Here is a 21,438-nt window from a genome sequence, read left to right as displayed (position 1 = left end):
AGTAAGGTTCTTTCCCCTTCCAAAGTGTCCTGGGCACTTCCTATATTTGTTCTGAGCTCTTTGTCCCTTTGTTTTTTTCCTTGCAAATGTGAAACAAATGCTTGGCACACACAAAAGGCCTAATTGGTTACCCAGCTGCTATGAAGGAGGTGACTTGGAGGTCGAATGGCCAGCTTTGAAGCTGGGAAAGTCCCTGCAGAGTACGTTTTCAAAAGGAGAGAAGAGTGGGTGCAGCCTTTCACTCTCTGGAGAAAGACAAATCACATTTTAGCATGTGCGTGTCCTTTAGTTAAGATTTAAAAGAAAGAATCTTATTGCTCCACACAGGCTTCAAAGACAGCTCTGGTATGGAAGGTGGTGTCTGCTCTGCTGATTTTTTAAATCCTATTTTAAAGGTTCTTCAGGCACATGAAGGTTTGGGTTTCAGTATCTGTGTGCTTAAATTAAGAGCACCAACCGGTGAGGTGTGCTGGCTCACGTTTGTAATCCCAGTGTTTTGGGAGGCTGAGGCAGGAGGATTGCTTGAAGCCAGGAGTTTGAGACCAGCCCAGGCAATATATTCAGTCACTATAAAACAATTAAAAAAATAAAAAAAAAAACTAGCCAGGAGTGATGGCCCTCACCTGTAGTCTCAGCTACTCGGGAGACTAGGTGGGAGGCCTGCGTGAGCTCAGAAGTTTGAGCCAGCCCGGGTGGCAGAGTAAGACCCTGTCTCTAAAAAAAAGGAGCACAAAGGATAATCTCCTCTTACAGTGAATGTGAAAAGTGTGTGTGTGTGTGTGCACCTGTGTGTATGCGTGTGTTAGTGTAGATCTAATAAAATACCTTCTGGGTGTAATCTTATTGTCACATATGCAGACTTTTCTCATGGACCACATGTCAGTCACCACTCACAGCTTTATAGACTGTGGGATCCCATTGCCCAGAGGATGTCATTGACTTCCCTTCCTTTTGCTGTAGCAGGGAGATTTCCAGCTCAGTTGCTTCTGAGCAGGCTATGTTTTGCCAGTCACCCTTGTAGCACTTTGTCCTGTCTTCTTCACTTTAGTTCAGCTAATCTATTTTGGTGTCTTGATGTTCCATGCATATTGCGCATAAAATAAGGCAGAACAGGACAGTGGTTAAGACTACCTGAGTTTGACTGAGTGCAGTGGCTCATGCCTGTAATCCCAGCACTTTGGGAGGTTGAGGCAGGTGGATCATCTGAGGTCGGGAGTTCAAGGCCAGCCTGACCAACATGGAGAAACTCCATATCTACTAAAAATACAAAATTAGCTGGGCGTGTTGGTGCACGCCTGTAATCCCAGCTACTTGGGAGGCTGAGGCAGGAGAATCGCTTGACCCTGGGAGGCAGAGGTTGCGGTGAGCCAAGATTGTGCCATTGCACTCCAGCCTGGGCAACAAGAGCAAAACTCAGTCTCAAAAAAAAAAAAAAAAAAAAAGTCTCTCTGAACCTGAACTTCTTCTGCCCACCTAAAATAAGGATAAAACTACTTTATAAAGTATTGGATGAAGTGCTTATCTAAAGCTCTTGGAACAGCGCTATAAGCATAGTCATGATGCAAATAAATATTTATTGCTACTAGAAGACTCTACTGAAAGCATTCATGCTTGACGCAAACTGTAGATATATGAGGTTGGAAATGATTACAAAAACTATTTATTGAAAATGTATAATATGGTAAGTGCTTATGAATGTTTCCTTGTTTAGTCTACATAACATTCCTGTGAAAAAGGTATTCTAATTTTACATATGAAAAACTTGAGGCTTGGCAATATTAAGTAACTTGTCCAAAGTCACACAGCTGATTTGGTAGAAAAACGTCCCCCTCTAATATGCCCACGTTCTAATCCCCAGAATCTGTAAATATGTTACCTTGACATGTCACATGGCAAAAGGGACTTTGCAGATGTAATTAAGTTAAGGATTTGGAGACTGAAAGATTAATCTGGATGATCCCTGTGGGCCCAATGTAATCACAAGAGTTCTTATAAAATGCAGTTAGGGGGTCAGAGCCAGAGAAGGAGATACGAGGATGGAGACCAATGTGTGAGAGAGAGAGCTGCTGGTTTTGAAGATGGAGCAAGGGTCATAAGCCACCAAATTGTAGGTGCCCTCTAGAAGCTGGAAAAAGCAAGGAAATGAATTCTGTCCTGCAGCCTCTAGAAGTAATGTAGCTCTGTTGACATCTTGATTTTAAGATAATAAATTTGTGTTGTTTTAAGCCATTAGATTTGTGGTAATTGTTACAGTGACAATAGAAAACTAATATAACTGGTACATCAGTGTTCATACCAGGATTCAAATACAGGATACAGGTCTCATCTCTCCACAGCCTGTGTTCTTAAACAGTCCTCTCTAGACTTTATCTTAACCTTAAGGCAGTGTGCTGACTTTATTGATAAGGCTTTGATTAATTTGTTTGTTGAGCTTCTAATTATTTGGCAGTTTGGATAGTCCGAGGAATGATTTAAATAGTTGGCACTCTCAAAAACTTTTGTTTTTCAGATAATCTAATTGAACTGGGTGGAAAAAAATTATAATTTAGAACTTCTATGAGGCAAAAGACATGTTCTTTTAGGTTTCATAGAGAAAAACAGTCATGGACTGACCTCCGGAAAAGGTAAATATTTCCTAAATTTTTTAAATTTTGTATTGATTTATAGAAAAGCTAGATTTCTTAGGAATTAAAAAATATATAATATTTTTGCCTTGAGATATACTCTTAATATTAAAAACACGTTATCAAACAAGAGCCTTTCTTCAGGATAAAAATCTGTATGAATCAGGTGCACTGAATAATGAAGGTGAGAAAAAAAAATCCCTGGTCTCAGAACACTATTTTACCAGACCCCCTACGTTGGAGAGTATTATGGATTGAGTGGTCTATGAAGAAGTCCTAATACCCAGTATTCAGAATATTACCTTATTTGAAAATAGGTTCATTCGAGATACAATTAAACATGAGGTCATATTAGAATAGGGTGGGCCCCTACTTTAACTGGACTGATGTCCTTATAAAAAGGGGAAATTGGGGCCAGGCACGGTGGCTCATGCCTATAATTCCAGCACTTTGGGAGGCCAAGGTGGGCGGATCATGAGGTCAGGAGATGGAGACCATCCTGGCTAACACGGTGAAACCCTGTCTCTATTAAAAATTCAAAAAATTAGCTGGGCGTGGTGGCATGTGCCTGTAGTCCCAGCCACTCGGGAAGCTGAGGCAGGAAAATCGCTTGAACCCAGGAGGCGGAGTTTGCAGTGAGCCGAGATCGTGCCACTGCACTCCAGCCTGAGTGACAGAGCGAGACTCTGCCTGAAAAAAAAAAGGGGGGGGAAATTTGGACACAGAGACAGACATGCACACTGGGAGGCACACACACAGAGAAAACACTACATGAATATTGGAGTTATGCTGCCATAAACCAAGGCAGTACCAGAAGTTAGAAGAGAGGCCTGGAATAGATCCTTACTAAGCACATTCATGTGGTGCGTGGCCAAGCTGAAAGCATGATTTTGGGCTTCCAGCCCTAAGAACTGAGATGGTAAATTTCCGTTGTTGAATCAACTCAGTGGGTGGTACTTTGTCACAGCAGCCCTAGGACTAATACAGAGGGCAACATTGTAGGTATTGGGTTTGCAAGAAATTATACCTTCTTTTGATTTTTTTTCTCCAATATTTCACAGGTCTCTCTTTTATATGTGAGAACAATCAAGCTGAAAAGAAGCTTTTGAATCAAATCTTATATTGCTCTCTTAGGGTGGATCCTTTCTAAGTGACTTAGTTTTCCCATCAGTGAGAATTGGAGCATAAAGAGCAAGTTCACAGTGCATACAATTCTCATGGATTCACCTGCAATTAGACATACAAGGTTCTCTGTATTTTCCTGGGATAGTTCTTGAGTTTTGAAGGGGCCAGCTCCAGTTTCATGGATCAGAGGAATGAATCTCATCTGATAGTATGTGAACTTGTCTAATTTCTTACCTAGAATTTGCCAAGTACCATTTAATTTCTTGATTATTGAAAGTGATAGCTGAATTTAGAAAATGATTACTGTGGTGTGATATAAAAAAGTCAATGCAATTGAAAATGAAAGTGTAGGGAGTACACACTGTTCTCACCTAAAATCTAACAGACATTTTTACACCAGTTAGAGTTTACATGGTGTTAAGCTTTTTCATGGATTGCTTCCTTTATCTTTCCAATGAACTTATGAGATGTAGATCTTACTATTATCAAACAAATGAAGAAACTGAGGCTTAGTTAAGCAACATGCCCCTGGATACAGAGCCGGGGTTGGAATTCATGGAGTTTGAACCCAGAAACTGTAAAATATGACCTCACATAAGGAGCCTCTCTATCTCATGCTAGTTACTCTTCTTGTAATTTTTGGTGTTTTGGAAAAATTACGATTTCCTTCTCCCGTGATTTTATTCACTTAGAAATATAATGAAAATATGCAAGCCAACAGCAAACTGAGGCCAAGATGACAAAATGGAACAAATATAACAAGATAGTATGTGATTATCCTTTCCTTTTTCCATTAAATTCTGCTCTGCACATCCAACATAACCTTTGTTCTTTGATTCTGAACATCATTTTTTCATTCTTATTTGAATGACATGACTTTGAATGTGAATGCTGACCGAATGAAATCAGTGCAGAAAGACTGCTTCTACAAGGGAAGTGTAATTTATGCCAGTGGCATCCTGTACTAACTCAATGGATTAATACTTATTGAGTGCCTATTCCTGTATGTGACAGGCACTGAGCAGGGGATGGCTTACTATTTGAGAATGTTTAATTCCAGGAGAACGTTCAAATAGACTGTTGTAACGGGGAGCAAGTAACACACTTGCATGACAGAAAATGAAACTGGCCCTGTACTATCCCAAAGCTGCAGGATATTTTGTCATTTAAATCCACTTGAAAAGATTGCCACATTTTTATTTACTGGACTTCTGTTATATAAAATATTTCCAGAAATAATTGGACCATCAGCCAGAACTTGAAAAATCTTACTCTGAAATAGGTGTTTTTGTTTTAAAGATTTTCTAGTGTGATGCAACTTTAGATATAAATATGTAAATATGAAAATATACATGAAAATATGATTCATTGCTAATAGTGGTATACTTATGTTCAGCAAAATTCGTTGGGTGAGATACATTGCAATTTCTGTGATTTATTGGTTTACGCTAAATAGTATACATTCTAAAGTTTCATTTGGTTGCAAACATTATTTCCTCACTTAAAATATATTATGGAAAAAATGTGCACTTTACTATAGTTAAAATTAACTCTAGTTGAGGAACAGTTAAAAGTGAAAGAATTACCAGCTGTATTGGATGTTACTGGCCTTGCTATTGCTTCCGATTTGGTTTCACAGAGAAAGTCATCGATGGAGGGACTCAGGAGGGGTCTGCTTTCTTGTTGCTCATTCACCAGCTGAGAACAAATGAACAGAGGTGTCAAAGAGCTTTGTTAAACTGCAGAATCAGATGAATTAAAATGCAGCCTTGCAACAAAATGAGAATAGCAAACCTACCAAAAATAAATAAATACATAAATAAATAATGGGATAGGGGCAAGAAAGAAAAAAAATATCAAAAGGTGGGGAATGAGCCTTTTAGCACTGTCAACATATTTTTGATGCAGCCAACTTCAATGTCTAAAGCTCAAGCCTTTCCCCCTGCTCCTGAAATAGAGTTATTCTCTAATTTCAGTATATAGAAAATGACACGTATTGAATCATAGTTGCTAAGGGCCAATCCCATTCCTCACCTGGACAAAAGCTCCTACTGAGACCTGGAACATTGGCTTCAGACTCAAAGATGACATGTTCTGGTTAGCACTGCTGAGTCAGTGTTTATGTGGGGAGTGCAAACACACGGACCAGGGTAGGTGGATAAATGCCTGCCTCATCTCCCTCTCTTAAAAAGCTCAGGTCACCTACAAAAACACCCTCTACATTTCCTTGGAATGCTTTTGTATTATATAACAAATATTATTTTGGGAGAGTAGAAAATATTGTTATATTAACTGTGTAGGTATCTAGTAGATGCGTTTGTAAAATCTATTTGTAAAATAGATCTCGGTAGACTCAATCTTGTTTTCCCATTAACTTATATTCTAATTTCAGCAATCTTTCAGTTTGATTTTTTAATGGATCTCTAATTATCAGTGGCAGCCACTATTTACTTTCACTTATTCTGCATCTCTTTGAATCCCGTCTTGCTTGAGTATGTTTCTATGGTTAAGAGAGAAAACACACTTTTGATACTCAGGTGGTTCATTCCTAAATTAACTGTTTTTTTTTGTTGTTGTTTGTTTTTTTGAGGGAGGGGGGTTTATATTTGCCTTTCTTAAAATAGGCATAATCATCTAGTTTTTTGCTTAAGAAAAAAATACACCTCATAATCTTTAGGTTTTTTTTTTTTTTTTTTTTTTTTTAATAGGAACAGGATGTCTGTCTGTCACCTAGGCTGGAGTGCAGTGGCATGATCATAACTCACTGCATCCTCAAACTCCTGGACTCAAGCAATCCTCCCATCTCAGTTTCCCAAATAGCTGTGACTACAGGTGTGCACCACTATGCCCAGCTAATTTTTAAAAATTTAAAATTTATTTTTGTAGAGACGAGGTCTCACCATCTTGCCTAGGCTGGTCTTGAACTCCTGGGTTCAAGCAATTCTTCGTCTCGACCTCCTAAAGTGTTGAGATTATAGGTGTGAGCCACTGTGCCTGGCCAATCTCTAGATTTTTTAAGAACTTGTTACGTTGCATTTTAAGAGGCATAAAATAACAAATGGAGTGCTTTGGAGTATTACCAAATCAAAATATTTTATATTACTCTACTCACTTTCACTACATTGTTTCTTTGGCACAGTGTCAATAGTATCACAGTTTAGAGCTGATGGAAGGTGGCAAGGGACCTGAGTAATGGTAACTATGGAGAGAAAGTGCATTTCTTTTATTTCTGAAAGGGCAATATGGAAGCACTTAGTGGTCATTTGGAGACTGGAAGCCAAGAGACACATTTAGTTCTCATAGGCATGCTATTTAAACATGGATAAATCTCATTTAAACATGTGTAAATCTCAGACGTCCATTAGAGTTTAAGATTTCGATATAGAGTTGGTAATTAGATTTTTATACATATTAATTTGTTATTGAGGGATGGGCTTTGAGAACGCTTTTCTTCTTCTAACGTTCAAGTTACAGTGATAGATCTTTCTTCATTTATTGTAAGCTTTGGTATTACTATGTATAAAACCTCGCAGATTTTGCTAGGAATCAAATCCCAGGCCTCTTTTGGTGTTAATCTTTTATTTTAGGATGCTGCTTTGACCCATGAGTGAAACTGTGAGCCCCAGTGTTTTTTATTTTTTCTGAATTTGAACATTCCTGGGTATCACCCATTCTATTTATATTAAAATGTTTTTAAATGTTGAGGGACTGTAAGCCGCCTATGTTTCTGGAATAAAATATATTTGAATTTTTGTAAATGCTATGGTGTATTTGAGTTTAGGAATGATTTGTTATACTTTCTGGCATAAAAGTCAATTTTATTATCTGGAAATGTAGTTGAAAGCAGTGGTATAGAATATAATATACTAGAAAATGATGAAATAGCTAAACATCAGTGATCCTGTGAGCTCATCTAAAAATATGATTAGTGTCCCAGAATCTGTATCTCATTTGTAGTTAGTGCATGTCCAAACTGTACATATGTAACAGTTTCCAAAGGACCTGTACATTGATACATATTTCCTGGTAGGACTTGCTCTTTTAACCATATGTGCTTAATGTAATGAACTCAGCTAGTGTAATCAACACAGTGATGAGGTCCTACCTTCACAAACAATGCCCACTTCCACACTGTGGCCTTCTCATGACTATCAAGTGCGATCTGAATTCCACTGTGTTATATGCATTCACAGAGGATGAAGGTTACCATCAAATATGGCACCACCCTATACTCATAGAAGTTATTGTAATAGGGTTGCATTTACCAAGCAGTGCATTCTGATGACTGTCCTCAGAGTCTAGGTCTTATTTACCCATTGGCTAAAGTGTATAAAGTGCAAAGACTAAACTCAACCGTGACTTTCAAAGTATGAATATGTATGGACAATGTCATAACTATCACTTTGATATTCATTATTTCTTTGAAAAAAGTTTAATTTCATTGACAGATGGCTAAGAATAACTGAGTTCTCTTATTCATAATTTTAAGAAATACCAACTGTTATGTAGATAAGTATGAGCTATATTCCATGGAAAATCCCCTGTACACTTTCTTTACTTTGTATACAATTAAATGCCTTTGTAAAAACAAATAAACAAACAAAAAACAACTAAGAATTTATCCCTACACAGTACACAGTTCTGTGTACATATATGTGTGGAATAGTGAAATAGACCTACATTACCTATAGCTTTAGAAGACCAGGGTGTTAGATTTCTGCAGATATTTTTAGCTACAAATGCATACAAACTATAGTCTAAATTTGATAACGTAATTCTAAAAGTAAAATTTTTGTTAACATCTAAATGGAAAGCAAAGGAAAAGGCATAATTCAATGAGAGCCCTGTCCTTTTGGGCCTGTCTGCTTTATCAAAGGTAGTAATTAATTAAGTTATTTTTTGGAGTCTGTCTCTTCATTCAGACTTTAGACAAATTTTCTGGAGAAAGCACACTAGCACTCTCAGATTTACTCAGCGTACAAATAAAGGGATACCAAAAGAGAGGCTGTTCTGAGAGACTTCAGGAAGCCCAGGACAAAGGCGTGGCATCTCCAGTCTTCTGCACCTCTGCCTCAGGAAGTCAGAGTCTCTTCCACACCTACTGTCTTGTTTCTGATCATAGTTCACACCTGGACTGATGGAATTGTTATAACTGCCCAACTTCTACAATTAAGCTACTCCTGTGGCTTTCTTCCACAAATTCAAATCAAAGAAGGAGTAACAAACTACCTTCTGAGTCAGTGGTTTTCAAACTGGAGCACAATTTAGCTATTGAGAAATGCTCGGGCTGAAGTGGGTGGATAATAGCAGGGCTCAAGGGTGAAAGGCCAGATTACAGATAGCATGGAAAGGTAACTGAAACTGAACAGAACATTTTTTGGTTTTAATGGGAGATATGGAAGATGAAACAGGAGATATTTTGAAGATATGGAAATATTTCCTTATAAGCTCTGAAGCCAGAGACTATCTTTCTTACGTTTATATCCTCACAACTTCAAATAGAATGTCTACATCTAAAAGGGGTTCAATAAATGGCTATTAAATGAGAAAGTGACTTTGTAGAAACTGAAAATGTAAAAATACCTATCTAAAACCGTCCAATTTTAAATTGCATCTTCAGTTGCAGGAATTTAGGAATGATTATTTTAGTCATAGGAAGTCCCATTTTATTTATATTTGCATAGATAAGAATAGCTTTTTCCATGCTCTCCTCTTCATTTTGAACAAGTTTATGATATTTCCTTTGGTGACTTGAGAACGAATGAATCTTTTAGATCATAAAATAAAATTTCAAACTGAACTGAATCCCCCAAATAGTCCCTTTAAGCTTAATTCCCAAATTGTATAACATTCATTCTTTCTTTATGCATAAGATAAGGTTTCTTGACTTTCTTTTAGTTTGAAAATAACTTTATGAACTTCTCTGATTTTGTCCTTTGGGTATGTTGATGTAGGTAAGCCAAAAGTTTCTAATTAAAAAAAAAAAAACTGAGGTGAAGTGATTGCAATTTTCGTCTAGTCAGATTATCATAGCTGAGTTAAAATGACCCACTTCATTAGTTGCTAAGGCCTTTGTCTCAGTTTTTTCACATTTTAAATTTTCATTTCTTATCCTCCCCTTTCCTCTTCTCAATATTTGGATCAGTTCAAAGAACCTTCTATAATGGTGACAGATTCTTATTTTTCTTTCAGGATCCCATTCAACTGGCACATTATCTAGGAACCTTCTTTAGTGCCAGCCGGTGAGTGCCTCCTTACAGCACTTGCACGCTCCCATGTCTTGCCCAGTGTCATAATCTTAGTTTTATCTGTCCCTCTCCAACTGCCAAGTAGACTGTGACTTGCTTTAGAGTAGAGATCTCATCCAAGCATTTTTTTTTTGTATTCCATGGTAGCAGTTTAAATCAATGTTGACTGATTTTATACAGTCTAACTGAATGGCAAATTGTACAAAAGAATTATTACATGGGTGTCCTCAATTTCATACTGGATTTGGCCAATTCACAGAGAGGTCAGTGATCCTCAGAAATGTTTGTCAATTTCTTTGCTGGTTTTAAACCACAAATTTGAGCCCATTTTCTCCCACTCATATCTTTTATAAATGTTTAGGGACCTACTGATACCTAAGGAAACATTTCCAAATACAAAGTTTCTACCAAGAATGTTAAGGCTTCTACGAAGAAGTCAAAGTGCCAAGAGAGAATGCCTAATGAAAAAAATTAAAATAAGGCCTAAGCCTGCCCCATACCATTCAGAAGAAGGACTTGGACCAATGTGAATGAGAGGCCAGCAACACTTCAACACAATCCTATTCCCTCCCTGCTGATTTTAAATCAGAGATCCAAATCTCGAGATTTTGAAGGAAAACCCTGAAGTGGTTAATTGACATAGAAACAAAGGAAAACTCTTTTGTTTAGAAGTAAGAAGATAGGCGAGAACTTGCATGTAGGGGCTTCTGTCAATCAGAATGCAAAAGACTATTGAACCATAACACCTTCCTTGTAATCAAATATTCGATCAAATGATTTCAGTTGAATTATGACTTATTCAGACTGGCAAGTTGATGTGATTAATATTAGCCACCACACCACCAAATTGCTTCATATATCAATACAGTGTTTTCTTTGTGTTGAACAAAGGCAGATTTTATCATCCAGCTCTTAAAACTTTATCTGAAACTACATTTGTCTTAGCTCAACTTGAATTTCTCAATTTCAATGTTTTAAAATTAAACTATTATATAATCTAAGCTATAAAAAACTAGTAAGATGAAAAGATGTTTTGCTTTTTAAATATTGTTTGTTACTTAAACTACAGTGTATGTTTATATTGTTTGTTTTGTGACTTAAATCATGTTTTGTGACTTAAATCTTTGTGTTTGTTTTTAAAGAGATATATTGCTTAGATGTTTCATTCAAAAATATAGAGCTCAAGGTTTCTGATAACACATTACTAAGAATTAGCCCTAAAGCACAATACATTCTAGATGATAAAACAATGTCTGTAAAGGACAATAATCCATTATTCTACAATTTCACATTTCAGATTGATGATCTTGAATTATTTTAGTTTAAAGTAAAAGATTCTGTTTTTATATTTAAGCATTTGGTACTTCAATAATAATTTTTAAAGTTAAAACATTGAAGCCAATAAGTTTAAAACAGCTGACAAATATCTCATATTTGTAATGTTGATTAAGAAAATTTGTAATATTATGGCATATCTCTTTACCTCATTTAAATAATAGAAAAATTTTAGAATTGTTTTGTTTATATATGAATGAAACACAAATATCTTTGTGAGTTTTGAAATTCCTGTATTATTTGTGATACGGTTTTTTTTTTTTTTTTGATGGGGTCTTGCTATGTTGCCCAGGTTGGTCTCAAACCCCTGGCCTCAAGTGATGCTCCCATCTTAGCCTCCTGAGTAGCTGGGACTACGGGTGCCCACCACTTCACCCAACTCTGTGACATTGTTAAAGTCATTTATTAAAATAGGCTTTCATTCATTATTTTATAATTGAACTACTTGTTTATGGTTTTATTAGCCCTGTCCAAGTTTAGAAATTAATTCGGTGCCTGTCAATATAGTGACCATACTGTCAGTGATTCATTAATATCAAAGCCAACTTAATGGACTCTATTAATTGAAAAGATAAGACAACTAAATCATTACCATGCAACTGCTAAAAATCCAGATTTTTAGAGCTCTGTCATGGTAACTCTGATGCCTGACAGAATTCATTTCCTCTGAGCTTATAGTACTAATGGACTGCCCCAACCCCCACTTCCTATTAGTCTTCTGGTAACGGATAACCAAGTGATAACTTTCAACTCTCTGACTTGATCTAAATGTCAACCAACAAGCTACAAATGTATTCCTGACAGGACAGCTAGACTTTTGTAAAATGTGAATCTATTCACAGGGAAATGAACAGATCACAGCTTGGGTAGTGCTAACAATAAATTAAAGCAGGCAGGAGAACGTAATTAAGACAATTTTTTAAGTCAGAAATGGAAACCCAAACAAGGCTGTATTTACTAGTAGCCTTGAAAATATTCTTCCAATCGAGGACATTACTCTTTTTATCTTTATCAGAAACAAAAATTAAATTAGTACTGAGGTATAATGGGTGATGACAGATAGAAAAACAAAGGCTGGGCTTGAAAAAATAAAGTCCCTTAACAAGAAGAGACCTGCAACACAGTTTTAAGACACTGTGTTCAATAGGCAAAGATAAATGGGCTATACCTTGCTAAAAAAGTATCTAGGAGATACGGTCAAAAACAAAACTTCTGAAGGTTCCTCAAGAGAGAAAAGTATTCACTACAGTCATTTCATTCTTATGAAGAGAATACATTTTTTTTCTATGATACAATCAATCATCTGACAAATGGCTTTCCCTTCTATTCTAAAACTGGATTTGTTTATACTATTACCCTATAGAACAGAATATTCTGTTCAACAATTATGATGAGGGCCTCATGATTTAAACATTTTTAGTTGCTATGTTTAAAAAAGTAAAAAGAAACAAGTGAAATTAATTTAAATAAGATATTTGATTTAGCCAATATATCAAAAAATCCAAAATATTACCATTTTAACATATGATCATTATAAAAATCATTAATGAGATAGTTTATACCTTTTTTTTTGATTACTCTCTGAAATCTGGTGTTCATTTTACACTTGCAGCACATCTCAATTTGGAGCAGCCACATAAAGTTCAGGAGCCACATAAAGCTCACGAGCTCGTGGCTACTGTACTGGACAGCACAGGTCCAGAGAAACTTTTTTTTCCTCAAAGACTTGATTCACATGTTTTCTTCAAACCTTTCATCAACACATCCTTTTTTACATACTATTTGATTTAAATGTTAGTCTTGGACAACATGTACTTGAAATTCTCTGAAGTCCTTGCATATTGTTTGCTTAATATGGAATAAATGATTTTTAAGCAAAAAAGAGCAGGTCTCAGTGGTCCAGCAATTTCTGAGTTCAGGTCATCGGGCCAACACTTCTGCATTATTCAATTTGTTCAGTGTAATATAGACAGCTCCACTGGAGTATGTTTGGCTTAATTCCTCTAAAAGTTGAGGACCACACAATAATAATCGCATAATACAAGAAAGTTCTAGAATATGGGATTATTCTACACCTACAGTCTGTGGAGTGAAAAGTTATGAAATAAGATAAAACTCAGTATTTCAGTGGGTTATTTTCTATTTTATGTATCATAATTGTCCCAATGACACTATTTATACAGTAGCAATTATCTTCAGACATATCTGGAATCTATCACATGAGCAGCTGGCATTGACATACCAGTGATGAAGATGAATCAATGTATTCAGCAGTATGTGGCTCTATGTTATAAGGGGCTTTACAGGAGACACTGGGACAAACATGTGTCAAGACAGTAGTACATTCACACAAGGTAACAAGTAAGAATGTAGTATGATACACGGACTAGATGCTATGGTTGTCGTGGGAAGTACTCACTTTTTCAGATCATTCTGCTTCTGTTTGGTTTGTGCATGCCACTGGTGCATAGCAGGGAAGAAGCCACTTGTGTATAGTGGAAAAAGTATATCAACTAATAAAACTGCATTTGACTGAGAAATAATTTTATCACAGCTGTCACTAAATTAATTCTGTAATACTATCAACACAACAGGTGCATTAAATTTTATAAATCAGAACTCTGTTTGCTGATTCATAAACTGGCCAGTATGCAACAAGAATATGATGCATCAAATAAAGCATTCTATAATCTTCATGCAGTAAACTGTAACTAATACCTCAAAAACAGTTAATGCAACATTAGACAGGGATTAAAGGAAAAACTTGGTACAAACGCATGTCCTGGATATGAGAAAATGGTAATAATCACAGTTTCTTTTCTAAATTAAAAATCAAAAATATTATTTTGCATTAAATTTTAAATGTAAGCTTAGGTTATAATGGTAATTTTGGACATGTGAAAAGATTACCAGCAAGTACATAGCAATGCGTGATTTTGTGAAAAAAGAATCTTGGGTACTGGAGCCTGCCCTAGATTGTGAAGTCCTGAGATGATATGTTACAGTACAACTGTGCCAATTGCAAATTTGGTTAGGTCATATCTACAGTTGTATGGCTCTGCCCTTAAGCAAGAACTTCAAGTAGTTCTCACCTCCCTACCCAATAGCATTCACCTGAGGGACTGTGGACTTAATGTTTTGGAAATGGGAGTCTCCAAAGTCTGACTCTGATTGACAAGAGATCAGTGTAAAACTGTATATGTTTTACTACATATACTAAGTAAAGAATAAGGCATTTGGTAAATATCAAGCAAATTTCTTTCCAACGATTACTATGTGTTATTAGGAAGAAGCATCTCTTCTTTTGGGATAAAAAAACCCTGAAAACATAAAATTTATCCCAAAGTCTTGGGAATCTTTAATAGCTTTAAAAATTATTTAATTTTGATGTTATATGTTATAATTTTTATAACTTACAACATAGTATTTAGAATAAAATAAAACCACACATGTTGGCAGCAGCTGGGGATGAGATCTGCTGATATTCTAAAAATAAGTTGCCATAATTTAGCTTTTGATATAAATGCCTTTCATGAGGACTGTAAATGGACATTTTTCGAATTCTAGACATGTTCATATAATCGGAACTGAATCATATAATCGGAACTGAATGGAAAAAATGAAATGTTTAAAATAATCTAATCTAAATTATAAGATAAATGTAAGTAAAAATATTTTTCATTTGCGATTTTAAAACTGGTAGTTCCACAGAGTGGTGATGAGTACATTATACATATTTATGTAGATTTTACAGGGTGTTTCAAAAGTCCCCGAGGACATGTAGGATTCACAGTCTCCACATTCTTTGCATACAAATGCAGACTTTTTTCTATACTTGTTATAATAAATGCTGAAAATGGCTCTCATGTGCTTATAATAGACATGACATTTTTGTTCTCAAGGTCACTGAGTATGAGAGGGGTCACAAATGCCATTTTCTGCAAGGGGACTCAGGGACTTCTGGCTCATTCCTGTAAATTAGTTATCCACATAAATATGTATAGACATATATGTAGTATGCATAGTCACAACATAAATATATTTAACATTTAAGAAAATTTAGATATTCTACTGGTAAACTGACATATGTATACAATATAACTTGTATTTATTCACAGGAATTTGATTTTCTTTTTGTTCAAATGTACTGTTAGCTTCATTGTTATTTCTTTCCCAAAGATGTTAACAAGACTCCTTTATAAAGAAGCAACATGTTTTACTTGCACATATATTTTCTTTCTCTTTTGTCTTAACTAAAGTTGAGTAATGAGATTCATATTCACAAATAAATAACTAGATGGTGATTTTTTCCTTTTTTAGCAATTTTGGTTTTCATCTATATTTATATAATTGTTTCATTGAAACTGTCTTTAAAAAAATTGGTTCAAGAGTTAAAGTTTTTTTTTCTAGTTAAGAATCACAATGTCTGATATATTAACATATGTCAGCTTCCTACAGAAACCCTATGGGTCTGCCCACCTGTGATGTCATAGTAAGGAGGGGCTTTTCTTCAGCAGACTCCTCCCTCGGTATCTCCTTCATCACCATGGCAACAGCCTTATCTGCCGCCCTAGAGCCTTTTCCCTATAACAGTGAAATCAACAATGACTTGTGTCAGGAGAGATCTTTAACTTATTATTTATTACAAGATATTCTAATGTTTAAAGAGCAATCCAACATAAATGAAGAGGTAGGCTGCTGCAAGTGAATCTTGAGGCTTTTGGCTGAGGAGAAAACACACAAAATCTGAAAAAAGATAATCTGTGAACTTTTAGTTAGCTACTTTTTCCCCTTTACAGCTGACGTATTACATTTAATTTTAACATAGTATTTTATATGTATAATATGTTTTAAGGAAATTAACATGACAAGAATTTTTTGTAATATCAATTTAAAAACACTATGGGTTGCCTGTTATGTTCATTTATACATTATTACTCTATAATTTCTAAATATTTTGAATGACAGGAATTTGGGACAGAGATTGGAAGCAGGATCCAACTCCCACAGAGGGCTTTTGCTGGGTGATCTCTGGAGTCTTTGCCATTTTTGGGTGGATTGGGATAAAATGAGTAAAAATGTTGCAAAATAGCTAAAAATCCTTCAGTGGCTTGACATAACAGGAATTCACCCAGCCTGTTCTGTGGTGATGTTATAAACTTGATGAAAAAAAAATTCTGCAACTTTCAATGTTTTTCAGACCAAATAATTTTAATAGAGTTTTAGAAATGTCTTTTAACTGAAGAACCCCATAAATACAGATGTCAGTAAAGGATAATTAATATTGAGGCACTAATCTATGTCTCTCTATATATCTATAGATACATATGTATATGTATATATATAGATAATGTGTACACAAACACATACATATCCCTATGTTATTTGTCTCAAAGAAGTAGAATTATAAACTGTAAAGGGATATGGTGGCTTTCTGTTATTTGAGTTTACCAGATTATTACATTTTTTGAGACTAGATATGGTATAATGGGAAAAATCCCCCAAAATATTACCTTTCCAACCCAATGAGAAAAATTTCATACTATGTAAAAATTAAATAATCCTTAAATACTTTAAAAACAAAAGCTTCAATTTTCTCAGGTCTCTGGGTAGAGCCTCCCTGAAGAAAATAATTTTATACTAAGAACACATATGAATATTTGTGTTGTAAATCTACTTAAAATACAAATGTAGCAGACAGACCTATCACAGGCAAAGAAACGAAAACCGACATGGGGGGGTCTAATGTTGGAAAAGGGAATTAAGAGCCAGGGTTGATATTAACTCAGAACTTAATAGAGCTTGATCGTTTCCATGCAACAAAAAGGATACAATTACATCATTATCTTGTGCTTTCAAAGGGCTTTAAGTATTTAGAAGGTAGGTTTACTCTAGGGATCAAAACATTGTCCATTTTCTCAGGCACTGACTTTCTAAAATGTAGCCAGAGGCAGCTTTTCTTTATGAGAACAAAGAAAAATGTTTTGTAGAGTTAATAGATTTTTAAATGTGTGTATCTGTTTACAATGCTGAAAGTTTGTTTCTTTGTTTTGTTTTGACTTTATAACTAGCATTATTGAATTATAACGTGTTATTTCCAAGATGGAATATCAAATACTAGAGATTTTATTCAGCAAATACATCAGTAGTATTTTCATATATGTATGTGTTTTGAAAAGTTTATATGGCCGCAATTCATAGAATAACTGACTTCTGGAAGAATAAATGATAACTTGATTCATTGCATAACAAATTGAGGTGCATAATGCTTCCAGGTTTCTTCTTTAATGAAGCAATGTGAACTTCCTAAAATGGAGATGCAAACAATTCTGAATTCTGGGAAAAGATTTATTATGGCACTATTAACTTGTTTAACATTTTATCAAAATATAAAAATTATTTGGATGAAACATTACACACTACAAACTTAGTACATCTTTATAAGCTACACTCATTTACAGACTAAATATGGTTTATAACAAATATTTTTGCAGCTTACATTTTTCAAAAGAACAAAGTCATTTGTGAAGAATTCTTTCCATGCTTCAGTAAGTTCTAATAATATAGCAATAAACAAAGTGGCATGCTTATATTTCAATTCCTATTATATTTAAAATAACAAATCTAATGTTACAAGGTATGCTTTAATTTAAGAAAATAATAATTCAGATTCTTTTCTTGGGCTAAGAAAAAATGTCAATTGATAAGCATCTCAAAAAATTTCAGGTCAATTTTTCGGTACATTATTTATTTGAAATGCTACCAATCCATAAGCTACATAGAGATATTTCTTTACATGTGCAACTATAATAGCTAGAATTAGCAAGGGACATGCCATTTCACTAAAACAAAAACAAAAACAAAACAAAAATTAGTCCTTTCATGCTGAACTCTAGAACAAAGCAGTGGTCAGCTAGAAAGGATGTACGATAAATACATGCGGTGCTTTTTATTTCTTGCAGAAAAAACCCACCAAAGCCAGGGTCAGGTCACTTTTTTGAAGACAGTGCCACTTTTTCTTCAAGGTTACACCTACTACCTGAAAAGAGTCATGACACACCCATGTTAGAGACTGCTAGCAACTTTTTTCTTCACAGCCTTTTGGCTTTTGAGATAATACCCCATGAGCGTCACTGTTTTACAAGTGTGGTACAGTCTGAAGACAGAATGAGAAGGTCTGCCACAATGACATCTCCATGGTACCAGATACAGTGTCTAAAACCACTGCCAAATCAAGCGAATACACTCATGTATCAATGCAAGATTTCCCCCAAATCAAATTGCCTCCTCCACCTGTTATCTTAAAATCAAGCTGTGTTATTTCTGACTTGTCTATTTATCTCATGGGATGATGCTTCCAGAAATCAGAACCTGACTGATAATTGGCTTGGCAATTCATGAGACTTTACAAATTTGCTTTATCAGCAGCTCTGCAGGGCTGATGACAATATAACTGTGCAGGCTTCTTTCTTTTTTGAAGGCAGTAGCTTAAAACATTGTAAGATGTATATGTAATTGTTCAGACTTCAAACTCAATTTTCAAAATATAACCACACCAAAGGGTCAGTTTTCATCTATTATGGGAGACAACATGAAGACAGCAACAATAAAATATACACTGAATATATATTCAAGCATATAAGCAGTTTATAAACTTTAGATAACATTGTCTATATGCTTCTATGCCACTCAGCAACAATGGAAAAGAATAGTGACATTTTAGAAGTTGCTTACTATATTGTGGTATCCTCCAGCAATAATTTCAGCCTATTTATTTTCAAGTAATATTTCAAAATCACTTTTTCCCACTTCCTGGTTTAATTTCTTGAAATAATGTTGACTGGAAAAACAATATCAGCATTAAGAGGAAACTTATTTTTCTCGATGCTTTCCTGTGGAAAATTCTTTGATATTTTTATTTCTTCCATCATTTGTTTCTTCACTTAGGAAATATAAAGAATGACAGCTTTCCTAACAAATAATAATTCTAGAGAATAATCTTTTTATTAAATTCTATTATAAGAGCAGGCACAAATGAATGAAATACAGGGAGTCTAGCAGTGCCATTAACATTTATTAAGAAAACCCAGTCATGGTCCACTTATTTCCTTTTTTAAAATACAAAACATAAGAAACAGCATACACAATACTGGACATCACAGGACCCTCTCCGGCTGGATACCAGACTGTGGAACCACCAGATGCTTCAGATGAGAAAGGTTGGACCTGTTTTACAGGGAAGGGGCTAAACTATTACAAGAAGCTACCACGTGCTGGGCACGCTGCTAAATGTTTGATATAATTTCATTTATTTGATCTCGTGATAACTCTGTGGGGTAGATATTATCTTCCATAGATAGTTGAGGACACTGAAGCCCAGAGACTGTGATGTGGCCAAGGCTTCAAAGCCATTCTGTGGCCGAGCCAGGACAGGAACCCAGACCTGTTTTCCAGGCTTTCCTGCTTCGTCTCTACCATCCCGGTGTCTGTTCACGTGGCTTAGTGAGGCTGGAGGGCTCTCCCTGCCGCCCTCACTGACTGCCATAAATGTCCATTGTTCATGATCTCGCTCAGATTTGGGGCAGCAGCCACTTCTCACTATAATCACATAAGCAAACATTTTCTGAGAAATAGCTTCTTTCTCTAGTCTGGAATGGTCAATAACTTCACTCACAAGCACGTTTCTAGTAACCTAAGTATTTCACATATATACAAACTTCTTTTTTATTCTGTAGATCTTAGTAGGTTTATAAGCTTTAGCATCTCTCTAATTCTTATTAAATACTAGCTAAATGCCATTAAATGTCACTTTTACTAAGACTTTCTTGAGATCCGTTTTGGTGCATAAAATACTTAAAGTATGCAATTCCACAGTTATACAGGCCACTGGTTTAGTTGCAGGTTCTATTACTTCTACCAAGGAATTTGTAATTTAAAACTTATTTTCATTATTTTTAAACTCTCAAGAATTATCCAGAGTTTCTTTATCAGAGATATTAAACAGAAGAAATTGAGATAGGTTAGATTAGGGGAAAAGTAAAAAAGATTACAATACTAGACATCTCTGCCAACCCAAAATTATCTAATGTATGAATTTTCAAAATAGTCTTCCTTTTGTTCTGATTATAAAAATTAATATACTTCTTGTCAAAAATTGATAAAAAACAGAACTAAGAAAATAAAATTAACAACCCTAATATTTTCATGAATTAAAAAATTATTTTGTTTTATAATACCAGCAATTAAGCAATTTTTTAGGCTGAATATTTAAAGGATAGATCTGCTACCATGAAGCCTACAAGGATGAATATATTGAATATATTTCTTTATGTATACATACATGTAAACAAACTCCTGACATCTATATATTTTTGTTTGTTTGTTTGTTTTTGAGACAGTGTCTCGCTCTGCCACCCAGGCTGGAGTGTGGTGGTGTGATCTCGGTTCACTGCAGCTTTAACCTCCTGGGCTCAAGTGGATCCTCCCACCTCAGCTTCCTAAGTAGCTAAGACTACAAGCGTGTGCCACCACACTCTGCTAATTTGTTAAAAATTTTTTTTTTTTTTAGAGATGGAGTCTTACTATGTTGCCCACGCTGGTCTCAAATTCCTGGGCTCAAGGCTTAGCCTTCCAGGGTTCTGTGATTACAGGTGTGACTCACCACATCTGGCACCATCTTTAGTTTTGCATATGTTAAAAAATTCTGGGCCCTGGATTAAGGACCTGCAAAAAACTAGCCACCAAAAGGCTAATTTTTGATGGCGGTTCTTGTTTCTCATGCACAGAAGCAAGATAACCTTCTTTTACTTGGTGAGCTAAATGTCAAAGTTAGTGTCATAAGTGTCATACTCTCTTCAAACTTCTAACACAGGAAAAGGTCAGGGCAATATTTTGCTGTGTCCTTTCCCAGTAAAGTGTGCCCCTGTAGATTTCTTCCAACATAGATTAGGGTTCAGGCCATGTTGGTTCTACCTTATTTCCTTCCCAAAGGAATGTTTTGTAAGTTTTAAAAGTAGTACGAATAGCTAAATCTTGACATACTCGTCAATCCTTGTTTCTAAACATTCTGAAAGAAGCACAGATCTTAGTCCTGAGTTCTAGTTTGA

At 35.4% G+C, this 21,438-nt stretch overlaps 1 protein-coding gene across 12 annotated transcripts in view; it reads right to left on the bottom strand.

Moving 5' to 3' along the window:
* Positions 1 to 21,438, bottom strand: part of PEX5L (peroxisomal biogenesis factor 5-like) — a 242,800-nt gene that overhangs the window by 92,303 nt on the left and 129,059 nt on the right. For 5 of the 12 annotated variants that reach the window (XM_011972157.1, XM_011972160.1, XM_011972169.1 and 2 more), the window contains 2 exons: positions 15,812 to 15,916; positions 5,336 to 5,447 (listed from right to left, as the gene is read on the bottom strand). In XM_011972157.1, coding sequence (XP_011827547.1) covers positions 5,336 to 5,447; positions 15,812 to 15,916 — 217 coding nt within the window. Of the gene's footprint in view, positions 1 to 5,335; positions 5,448 to 5,783; positions 5,850 to 15,811; positions 15,917 to 18,305; positions 18,372 to 21,438 lie in introns of those variants that run through there. The other 7 variants (XM_011972161.1, XM_011972163.1, XM_011972168.1 and 4 more) reach the window with 3 other exon arrangements.

Source organism: Mandrillus leucophaeus, unplaced genomic scaffold, assembly GCF_000951045.1.
Source record: "Mandrillus leucophaeus isolate KB7577 unplaced genomic scaffold, Mleu.le_1.0 Scaffold1278, whole genome shotgun sequence".
NCBI classification, from domain to species: domain Eukaryota; kingdom Metazoa; phylum Chordata; class Mammalia; order Primates; family Cercopithecidae; genus Mandrillus; species Mandrillus leucophaeus.
Note: the sequence above shows the minus strand (reverse complement) of the source record. Positions and strands in the feature narration are given on the sequence as shown.